The 12,044-nt window shown below is 46.1% G+C and overlaps 1 protein-coding gene and 1 long non-coding RNA gene across 2 annotated transcripts in view; one reads left to right on the top strand and one right to left on the bottom strand.

Annotated features, from left to right (window-relative positions):
* The window catches only part of CNTNAP2 (contactin associated protein 2), a 1,111,520-nt gene that overhangs the window by 916,854 nt on the left and 182,622 nt on the right, over window positions 1-12,044 (top strand). Inside the window, exon 14 of the mRNA XM_081165093.1 lies at window positions 6,663-6,819. Coding sequence (XP_081021219.1) covers window positions 6,663-6,819 — 157 coding nt within the window. The remainder of the gene's footprint in view (window positions 1-6,662; window positions 6,820-12,044) is intronic.
* The window catches only part of LOC308570441, a 53,895-nt gene that overhangs the window by 4,881 nt on the left and 36,970 nt on the right, over window positions 1-12,044 (bottom strand). The window lies entirely within an intron of this gene.

The raw sequence follows: 12,044 nt of genomic DNA, 5'->3' as shown, positions 1-12,044 counted from the left end.
CGGGATGGTGCGTAACTAACACACGCACCGCCCCCATGCGACGTCACAGCCATTACAGCGCCCGCCACAGTGGGGAGTGTCGGGGCGCACAATGTGCCTCCTCCTCTCACTAGTATCCGCCCCGGAGCCGCGGCAAAGGTGTAAAAGAGCCACATGTGGCTCCGGAGCCGCAGGTTGCAGACCCCTGCTTTAGGCCAATACAGTAAGTCCCTGGAAACCTGCCCACAGGTAGAGAATGTGACGCTTCACAGCTGGGGCCCTCTCCCCTCTAAGGTCCCCTTGAAGGTCCACTCTTGCTTCAGAGTAGACCTGGTGATCCCTTTGTTCTCCGAACTCAGGAGCCCAGTTCATCACATGAGCCTCCCTCTTCTTAGGCTGGCTCCTGTGCACAACCAACAAGACTCCTGCTTCTTCCCTAATCCCAGCAACTCTCCCCTTAACTCCCTGAGAACTGGGGCTTACCCTCTTCCAGTTTTGCCTGCCTGTGTTTGGGTCATCTGCAGTGTTGGGCCGGAGGGAGACACTCCCTCCCAGGCCCGACTGTGATTCTCTTGGAAGCACCAAATGCTGTGAAGCTTTTCTTGCAACCATCTGATCCCTCCCAGCCCCTTCCTAAATTATTTTGGTACACAGAGGTAAGGTGTGCTCTCCAGCCTGGTCTGAGTGGCCAGGGACGTTTCCTGCATATACTCACAGAGGCATAAGTCGAGTGCCAGCGCCTTCTCTATTAGTTGCTTCAATTTCCTGCCGAGAGCCTTGTAGTCTGATAGAGGGAAGCAGTTGAACAAGGAGCAAAAAGGGTTTTCTCTTGTGTGCTTGTGTTTCTTTGTGGCTGATTAGCTGTTTTCCCTGTGCAAAGGTCAGAGGGGGCAGGGTTTCTGTTGAGGAAGGTGATTAGCTGTGGGAGGAGCTTATCAGAGCTAGCAGGGCAGCGGCGCGCGCCTAGCGGTGCACGCAGTTTGATCCATCTTTTAGATTTAGGGGAGCTAGTCTCAAACGTTTGTTGGGGGAGACCTAGGTTTTTTGTGGGGGGAGTTATTTGTCCTGTCTGCACACTTTTTATGATGGAGGACCGCTGTAGCCACCCCCAACGACACATTCTCAAGATGGAGGGGGAGGGAACAGCTGCTGTCGCCTGCGGTTCCTGCGCAATGTTTGCCATCTTGCCAAAGGTTGCAGGCAGCTTTACCTGCAGCAATTGCATGTTGATTGCCCTCTTAAAAGACAAAGTCCAGCAACTGGAGGAAAGGGTAGCTACGCTCCAAAGAATTAGAGAGCTGGAGCTCTTCTTGGAAGCAACAGACCACACCGTCTCCATCAAGGAGGAGACAGGGGACTCCCCAGAGAAGGAGGCTAGTTCATCAACACAGGAGCCGGATATATGGAGAAACGTGACTCAAAGAAGTAGGAGGCCCAGGGTTCACTCTGATTGTTTAGAAATACACAATCGCTTTGAGGTCCTCTCCCCTAGCATGGAAGATGAAGAGCAGACTCCATTTGAGGATCTCTCCCTCATTTCTGTCGATCAGGTAAATGAAGACGAGCAGCAAAGTCAGTCCTCAGGGAATGTGCAGGCGACCTTGGAACGGACAGCTCATGGAAGAACCCCGACCAAACCTAAGAGGAGGCGTGTAGTGGTGATAGGGGATTCCCTACTGAGGGGAACAGAAGCAGTGATTTGTGGGCCTGACAAGATGTCTCGGGAAGTGTGCTGTCTCCCCGGGGCTAAGATCCAAGATGTAACTGAACGACTGCAAGGAATCATAAAACCCACTGACAAATACCCCTTCCTCTTGGTTCATGTGGGAACCAATGACACTGCAAGCAATAGCCTCCAGAAGATCAAAAGAGACTACGAGGCTCTCGGCAGGAAATTGAAGCAACTAAATGCACAAATTGTCATCTCATCTGTCCTCCCAGTTGAACGACGTGGCCCAGGGAGAGAGGGAAAAATAGTGGAAGTGAACAGCTGGCTTCGCAGATGGTGTAAACAGGAACGGTTTGGATTCTTAGATCATGGACTGCAGTTTCTTGAAGATGGACTTCTGGCAAGCGATGGGCTGCACCTCACAACAGTTGGGAGAAATGTTTTTGCCAAAAATCTCAGAAACCTCATCAGGAGGGCTTTAAACTGACTAATGTGGGGGAGGGAGACAGTGCTCCTGAAGGTAGGAGCCTATCAATTGATGAAGATCATCATCCAAATGTCATAGAGCAAATGGAGCAAACAGCACGCAGACCTAGTGGTGGGAGGAAAAAATCCTTAAATAAGAGACACGGGGGAATGATTAATGGACTTCAATGTCTGTACACTAATGCGCAAAGCATGGGAAATAAACAAGATGAGCTTGAGCTCTTGGTACAGCAAACTAAATATGACATAATAGGCATCACTGAAACCTGGTGGGATAAGTCCCACGATTGGAATGTAATAATGGGGGGATACAATCTATTTCAGAGAAACATTCCAGACAAGAAAGGAGGAGGAGTGGCGTTATATGTCAGGGATGTGTATACCTGTGAAGAGATCCAAGATTTAGAACCTCAAAGCCAAAGTGAGAGCATTTGGGTCAAAATTAAGGGAGAGAAGAATAACAGAGACCTCATTGTGGGAGTTTACTATAGATCCCCAAGCCAAACGGAGGACATAGATGATGCCTTCCTGGAACAGATGGCCAAGCATGCAAAAGGAAGGGAGATAGTAGTAATGAGGGACTTCAATTACCCGGATATTTGTTGGATGTCAAACTCAGCCAGGAGCATAAGGTCAAACAGATTCCTCACTGGCCTTGCAGACAACTTCATTGTCCAGAAAGTGGGAGAAGCAACAAGAGGAACAGCCATTTTAGATCTGGTCCTAACCAATGTTGATGACCTGGTTAGTGGGGTAGAAGTGGAAGGATCATTAGGCGCGAGTGATCATGCTCTTCTGAAGTTTACTATGCAGCGGAAAGGAGCAGCCAAGCATACTAGGACTCAATTTCTTGACTTTAAGAAAGCCGACTTCATAAAACTTAGGGAAGTGCTGGGTGAGATCCCATGGACAGTAATACTAAAAGGAAAGGGAGCTCATGATGGCTGGGAGTTTGTTAAGAGGGAGATACTAAAAGCACAACGTCAGGCAATACCAATGAGAGGGAAACATGGAAGGTGCCTAAAGAAGCCAGGGTGGCTATCTAAAGAACTTTTAACTGAGTTAAGATTAAAAAAGGATGTGTACAAAAAATGGAAAAGGGGGGAAACCACCAAAGAGGAATTCAAACAAATAGCCAGCACGTGTAGACACAAAGTCAGAAAAGCTAAAGCACAGAATGAACTCAGGCTTGCTAGAGAGGTTAAAAGCAACAAAAAAGGCTTTTATGGGTATGTTCGTAGCAAAAGGAAGAGCAAAGAAACAGTGGGGTCACTCAGAGGAGAAGATGGTGAAATGCAAACAGGGGACACAGAAAGGGCTGAACTCCTCAATGCCTTCTTTGCCTCAGCCTTCTCCGATAAAGAAAACAATGCCCGACCTGAAGAATTTGGAGCAAATGATTCTGCAAAGGAAACACAGCCCAGAATAACTAAGGAGATAGTACAAGAATACTTGGCCAGTTTAGATGTATTCAAGTCTCCAGGGCCAGATGAACTGCATCCAAGAGTATTAAAAGAACTGGCAGATGTGATCTCAGAACCACTGGCAGTCATCTTTGAGAATTCCTGGAGAACAGGCGAAGTCCCAGCAGACTGGAGGAGGGCAAATGTTGTCCCTATTTTCAAAAAGGAGAAAAGAGAGGACCCAAATAATTACCGCCCAGTCAGTCTGACATCAATACCAGGGAAGATTCTGGAGCACATCATTAAGCAAACAGTCTGTGCGCACCTAGAAAGGAATGCTGTGATCAGCAATAGTCAGCATGGATTTCTGAAAAATAAGTCATGTCAGACTAACCTGATCTCGTTTTTTGACAGAATTACAAGCCTGGTAGATGAAGGGAACGCAGTGGATGTAGCCTACCTTGATTTCAGCAAGGCATTTGACAAGGTGCCCCATGATATTCTTGTAAAGAAACTGGTAAAATGTGGTCTTGACTATGCTACCACTCAGTGGATTTGTAACTGGATGACTGACCGAACCCAAAGGGTGCTCATCAATGGTTCCTCTTCATCCTGGAGAAGAGTGACTAGTGGGGTGCCACAGGGTTCTGTCTTGGGCCCGGTCTTATTCAACATCTTTATCAACGACTTGGATGATGGACTCAAGGGCATCCTGATCAAATTTGCAGATGACACCAAACTGGGAGGGGTGGCTAACACCCCAGAGGACAGGATCACACTTCAAAACGACCTTGACAGATTAGAGAACTGGGCAAAAACAAACAAGATGAATTTTAACAGGGAGAAATGTAAAGTATTGCACTTGGGCAAAAAAAATGAGAGGCACAAATACAAGATGGGGGACACCTGGCTTGAGAGCAGTACATGTGAAAAGGATCTAGGAGTCTTGGTTGACCACAAACTTGACATGAGCCAACAGTGTGACGCAGCAGCTAAAAAAGCCAATGCAATTCTGGGCTGCATCAATAGGAGTATAGCATCTAGATCAAGGGAAGTAATAGTGCCACTGTATTCTGCTCTGGTCAGACCTCACCTGGAGTACTGTGTCCAGTTCTGGGCACCACAATTCAAGAAGGACACTGACAAACTGGAACGTGTCCAGAGGAGGGCAACCAAAATGGTCAAAGGCCTGGAAACGATGCCTTATGAGGAACGGTTAAGGGAGCTGGGCATGTTTAGCCTGGAGAAGAGGAGGTTAAGGGGTGATATGATAGCCATGTTCAAATATATAAAAGGATGTCACATAGAGGAGGGAGAAAGGTTGTTTTCTGCTGCTCCAGAGAAGCGGACACGGAGCAATGGAGCCAAACTACAAGAAAGAAGATTCCACCTAAACATTAGGAAGAACTTCCTGACAGTAAGAGCTGTTCGACAGTGGAATTTGCTGCCAAGGAGTGTGGTGGAGTCTCCTTCTTTGGAGGTCTTTGGGCAGAGGCTTGACAACTATGTGTCAGGAGTGCTCTGATGGTGTTTCCTGCTTGGCAGGGGGTTGGACTCGATGGCCCTTGTGGTCTCTTCCAACTCTATGATTCTATGATTCTATGATTCTATGATTCTATGATTCTATGATTCTATGATTCTATGATTCTATGATTCTATGATTCTATGATTCTATTCTATGATTCTATGATTCTCTGTTCTAAACAAAGGATGAAAGGTCACATTGGGTGCTAGAATAGAGTACTATTTCTTCCAAGAGTGCTTCATTAAGTTTGCATTCCTGTGTACAGTCACCAGAAGTAAGCCCACCAAACTCACCTACTTAGACATACGTAGGGCCAGCCTATTATTTTATGGAACTCTCTGCCACAAGATGTCGTAATGCCCACCACATGGGTTTTTCTATTAGTATTGCCCACCCTCGACCCTAAGGTGGGTTCCAGCATTAAAACACAACATTAAAAACAGCTTATTCAGCAATTTTGTTCCGAATTTCTTTCACAGCAGATTACAGGTGTGGAGATGGGAGGAATTTTAACCTTCTTTCCCCTCACCATGTCACTTTGTGTTCCTAATAAAGATCATCAGTGCCTGGTCGTTTATCAAAGTGCAGCTACCACAGTCATAGATGGCCTAAAATTATTCAGGGTTTTAATAGGAAACAATATTGTGAGGAAGTATTTCTACAGCTACAGTTACAGCTACAAGTCAAGTCTTGTGGCTGGTGCACACTCCCCTAGTATATGCACACATCAGTTAAAACCACCTGCTTAAATATTAGTCTTTCACAGTCCATGTGGACAGGCTGACTACATAAACACTGTAATGATCCTAACACATATGAAGAGAACACATAATTGGTGCACCAGGGACTCAGTTACATTAGGAAAGAAAAACTGTTTTATATGCATTATAACACCATGACAACATATGGAGTCGTGGAGTCCCGTCTTTCGCCAATGTGATTTCTCATAATAAAGTTTACAACGTGTTTTCCTGAAACGCTGTTTTGATGTGTCCAGATCCAGCCCTGTTGTTAAAGGGACCCTGTCCACTCTGGCCGTCTTCTGTTCTGATGGAGCTGGGAAGACTTTGGCTGTGCATCTGTGATGAAGTCCCCTAACTGAGAGGATAGTAATGCAACATCCTTGGGCCAGAGACGCCCCGTCACCGCATGTTTGTCTTGTGGATCTGTGTCTGTGGCTAAGTGCCTCTGCAATTTCCCTCTGACATCGGATCTCAACCTCATGCACTGAAGAGGAGGGATTTGACTTCAATGTGATGGAATCAGGTGTTTGGTGCTGCCCAAGAATCTTGGATTGCTGCTTGTCTGTTCCGATCTGAGTCCAGGGCGGCCTCCTAAAACATCAGTTGCTTAAGAATTTTAACTCCGCTCCCCCCGCCACCACCACTGATAAATAAAGGATCAAATCATTTCTAAAGATAAATGAGCATGCACGTGATGTTTTGGGTGCATCAGGATTTCTAATCTCATTTGAGCAATGTATTTCTTTTCCAGATGTGCCCAGCGGCTCTGAGATACAATGTGGCTGGCACAGGAGCTGTAGCATCACGGAGCTCGGCTGTATTTAGCATGACCACTTCTTCATTCTTTATCCTTACAGAGGGCAGTCCGTATACCTGGTGGTTTGGGCGTGGCAATGAAAAACACTACTATTGGGGAGGCTCTGGACCAGGCATTCAGAAGTGTGCGTGTGGCATTGAACGGAACTGCACTGACTCCAAATACCACTGCAACTGTGATGCTGATTCGAAAAAAGAGTAAGTATGTTGTGCACTTAAGTTCACAGTGCCAACACATTAACAATTTGCAGCACAATCTTACACACCTAAATCTCTCACAATACTAAATCTCAAGGTCACACAATTACATGAATTGGTCAGGACAGGCAGAAGGTTCTAGACAGACGTGGGGCATAATTAAATGGAGGAATTCAGTTGCAGAGAATGTGATTATGGCCATTAGCTTTGATAGCTGTTCTGCATCTAAACATTTAGCAGCTACTATTAACCATGGAACATCTATGCTCAAAGGCATTCTACCTGAGAGTAGTGGGTGCGAGGAACAAGCAGAAACTTTCCAGCCTTTTAGTCTTTTTATATCTTTATGGGCCTGGGTGACAGAGTACATTTATTACAGTAATCTATGTGTATACCTTTAAACACCTAAATCTCCTCTTCCTGACTCCACTTTTTTATGTAACAGGTTCTTTTTATACACTGAATATTGCTCTCAAAGGAACACATTTCTGGTACATGAGAGAATTGGATCCATTATTAGCTTTGCATTTACTGCTTTGATCTTGGGGATTAAAATAATAATAATAATAATAATAATAATAATAATAATAATAATAATAATAATAATAATAATAATAATAATTTTTATTTATACCCCGCCCTCCCCAGCCAAGGCCGGGCTCAGAGCAGCTTACAAGCAAGAATAAAAACAAGTTGAATGATTACAACTTAAAAACAAAATTAAAATACAAGAATTAAAATGTTGAAACATTAAAATATTAAAATGCAGCCTCATCACAGGAGGAGAAAGGAAAAAGAAAAGAGAGGGAGGGAATCAAATTGGCTCTAAGCCAAAAGCCAGGCGGAATATCTCTGTCTTACAGGCCCTGCGGAAAGAAATCAGATCCTGCAGGGCCCTGGTTTCATGAGGCAGAGCATTCCACCAGACCGGAGCCAGTGTTGAAAAAGCCCTGGCTCTGGTTGAAGCCAATCTAACTTCCTTAGGGCCTGGGACCACTAGGGTGTTGCTATTTATGGACCTTAAGGTCCTCCATGGGGCATACCGGGAGAGGCGGTCCCGTAGGTACGAGGGTCCTAGGCCGTGAAGGGCTTGAAAGGTCAAAACCAGCACCTTAAATCTGACCCTGTACTCCACCGGGAGCCAGTGCAGCTTGAAAAGCACTGGGTGAATATGCTCCCATGGCAGAGACCCTGTGAGGAGCCTTGCTGCAGCATTCTGCACCCGCTGGAGATTCTGGGTCAGCTTCAAGAGCAGCCCCGCGTAGAGCGAATTACAGTAGTCAAGCCTGGAGGTGACCATCGCATGGATCACTGTGGCCAGGTCGGGGTCATAGCTCAAAAACGTTTGATAATACGATATATTTCTTTCTCTTTTTTAGCATTTTTCTTTGTTGTAATCAACCTGTAAAATAGGTAATTAATTATATGGATTAACAGAGAGGCTGAACAAGAGAAGCTTTCTTTCAAATGGCTTTTGGATTATAGGAGAAGAATCAAAAGGATACTGAGGTGTAGTAAGCTTAGAAAGTGCTTGCTTTATGAGGCTGAAAGATGCAATCCTGGCTAACAGAACTTAGGTGAGATACTGAAAAAGTCAATGTTTGGGAAGGTCAACTTGACATGATGCAGCCGCAGGAGCTAAAACACCCAAAATGAGACAAAGGAACAAATTATGTAGGAGATATTTACTATGCCACTGAGTTATCTTTGCAGAGCTCCTAATGGTCTCCAATCCAGCCACTGAGTAGGTACACGTCTGGTTTTTTCCAGCACTACAGTAATATCCGATGTTTTCTGGACTGAATGTTGACTTACCATATTTTTCGTCCCATAGGACGCTCCGCCCCATAAGACGCACCTAGTTTTTTTGGAGGGAAATAAAGGGGAAATTTTTTTTTCTTTATTTCCCCCCCAAAAAGCAGTTTGGAGAAACCGAACCAGGCCGAGGAACAGCGGGATGGTGGAGCTGCGCCTCCCTGCTGTCCCCCGAGCTTGTGGGGCTGGCCGATGTCTGCCCGGCGCGAGGGGGGCTCTGCTTCAGGGCGCCCCGTCCACCGGGCGGCAGGCTGCTATCCGCAGCCTAGACAACCCTGCGGGACCTCCCGCAGGGCTGCCTAGGCTGCGGATGTGTTCCTGAAGCGCCGGGCACTCTGGGAAGCAGGCTACTATCCGCAGCCTAGACAGCCCTGTGGGAACTCCCGCAGGGCTGCCTAGGCTGCGGATGTCTTCCTGAAGCCTGGAGAGCGAGAGGGGTCGGTGCGCACCGACCCCTCTCGCTCTCCAAGCTTCAGCAAAAGCCTGCATTCGCCCCATAGGACGCACCCAGATTTCCCCTTCATTTTTGGAGGGGGAAAAGTGCATCCTATAGGGCGAAAAATATGGTAATTGTCATGATTATTATTATTATTATTATTATTATTATTATTATTATTATTATTATTATTATTATTTTAAATTTGAACATCACATTTAGATTTCAAAGGGTTGTTGGATGGCAAGAAATGTTTTAAATGTTGCTGTTTTAGAAAATTATTCTAGCATTCCAAAGACCTTTCTGAAAATGGTTAATTTAACCAGTCTTGGGGAGCTTAAAAGACAGTCTCCTTGATGCATCATTCTGGAGAGGTTCAAAGCTAGGCCAGAGTGTGCAAAATCTGGGTTCCTTCATTATTATTTTAATCAAAAATCCTAAGCAGGTGTTTCTGAGACAACCTCTGGACACCCAGAGGAGCATCAAGTGGAAAGGACCCCTTCAGAAAACCTAGAGCCAGGGCATGCTGTGCTTTAAAGAGAGAAACCTAGCACTTTGGTCTGGAAAGAAACTGAGAACAGCAGCAAAACAAATGTATTGCTAACGGAAGAATTTCTGTTCAGGTCTTCTGCCAGCCTAGAACAGGAGCTTGGGGCTCAAGGGGTGGTTGTGGAGGAGAAAAGGGACATTATCTTTCCCACCACCCTAAAATCTTCCCCCAGTGTGCTATAATTTTGGGTCTGGGTCAGGTTTGGGTCTGGCTGCCAACCCCAACCTGAGAACTTTGTTCCTATTTGAAAGTTCTTGGAGTTTAGCTGTGGGAGGAGCTTATCAGAAGTTTAGCTGTGGGAGGAGCTTATCAGAGCTTGCAGGGCAGCAGCTGAAGGAGGAGCAAAAAGGGTTTTCTTGTGTGTGTGTGTTTCTTTGTGGCTGATTAGCTGTTCTCCCTGTGCAAAGGTCAGAGGGGGCAGTGTTTCTGTTGAGGCAGGTGATTAGCTGTGGGAGGAGCTTATCAGAGCTAGCAGGGCAGCGGCGCACACAGTTTGATCCATCTTTTAGATTTAGGGGAGCTAGTCTCAAACGTTTGTTGGGGGAGACCTAGGTTTTTTTTGGGGGGGAGGTTATTTGTCCTGTCTTCACGCTTTTTAAGATGGAGGACCACTGTAGCCACCCCCAACGACACGTTCTCAAGGTGGAGGGTGAGGGAACAGCTGCAGTTGCCTGCGGTTCCTGCGCAATGTTTGCCATCTTGCCAAAGGTTGCAGGCAGCTTTACCTGCAGCAATTGTATGTTGATTGCCCTCTTAGAAGACAAAGTCCAGCAACTGGAGGAACGTGTAGCTACGCTCCAAAGAATTAGAGAGCTGGAGCTCTTCTTGGAAGCAACAGAGAACACCGTCTCCACCAAGGAGGAGACGGGGGACTCCCCTGAGAAGGAGGCTAGTTCACCAACACAGGTGCCAGATATATGGAGAAACGTGACTCAAAGAAGTAGGAGGCCCAGGGTTCGCTCTGATTGTTTAGAAATACACAGTCGCTTTGAAGTCCTCTCCCCTAGCATGGAAGACGAAGAACAGACTCCATTTGAGGATCTCTCCCTCATTACAGTCGATCAGGTATATGAAGACAAGCAGCAAAGTCTGTCCTCGGGGAATGTGCAGGCGACCTTGGAACGGACAGCTCACGGAAGAACCCTGACCAAACCTAAGAGGAGGCGTGTAGTGGTGATAGGGGATTCCCTACTGAGGAGAACAGAAGCAGTGATCTGTGGGCCTGACAAGATGTCTTGGGAGGTGTGCTGTCTCCCCGGGGCTAAGATCCAAGATGTAACTGAACGACTGCAAGGAATCATAAAACCCACTGACAAATACCCCTTCCTCTTGGTTCATGTGGGAACCAATGACACTGCAAGCAATAGCCTCCAGAAGATCAAAAGAGACTACGAGGCTCTGGGCAGGAAATTGAAGCAATTAAATGCACAAATTGTCATCTCATCTGTCCTCCCAGTTGAACGACGTGGCCCAGGGAGAGAGGGGAAAATAGTGGAAGTGAACAGCTGGCTTCGCAAATGGTGTAAACAGGAACGGTTTGGATTCTTAGATCACGGACTGCAGTTTCTTGAAGATGGACTTCTGGCAAGCGATGGGCTGCACCTCACAACGGTTGGGAGAAATGTTTTTGCCAAAAATCTCAGAAACCTCATCAGGAGGGCTTTAAACTGACTAATGTGGGGGAGGGAGACAGTGCTCCTGAAGGTAGGAGTCTATCAATTGATGAAGATGATCATCCAAATGTCATAGACCAAATGGAGCAAACAGCACGCAGACCTAGTGGTGGTGGTGGGGGGGGGAATCCTTAAATAAGAGACACAGGGGAATGATTAATGGACTTCAATGTCTGTACACTAATGCGCAAAGCATGGGAAATAAACAAGATGAGCTTGAGCTCTTGGTACAGCAAACTAAATATGACATAATAGGCATCACTGAAACCTGGTGGGATAAGTCCCACGATTGGAATGTAATAATGGAGGGATACAATCTATTTCAGAGAAACAGACCAGACAAGAAAGGAGGAGGAGTGGCGTTATATGTCAGGGATGTGTATACCTGTGAAGAGATCCAAGATTTAGAACCTCAAAGCCAAAGTGAGAGCATTTGGGTCAAAATTAAGGGAGAGAAAAATAACAGAGACCTCATTGTGGGAGTTTACTATAGATCCCCTAGCCAAACGGAGGACATAGATGATGCCTTCCTGGAACAGATGGCCAAGCATGCAAAAGGAAGGGAGATAGTAGTAATAGGGGACTTCAGTTACCCGGATATTTGTTGGATGTCAAACTCAGCCAAGAGCATAAGGTCAAACAGATTCCTCACTGGCCTTGCAGACAACTTTATTGTCCAGAAAGTGGGAGAACTAGCAAGAGGAACAGCCATTTTAGATTTGGTCCTAACCAATGTTGATGACCTGGTTAG

Source organism: Podarcis bocagei (assembly GCF_964188305.1).
Source record: "Podarcis bocagei genome assembly, chromosome: 12".
Lineage (NCBI taxonomy): Eukaryota > Metazoa > Chordata > Lepidosauria > Squamata > Lacertidae > Podarcis > Podarcis bocagei.
Note: the sequence above shows the minus strand (reverse complement) of the source record. Positions and strands in the feature narration are given on the sequence as shown.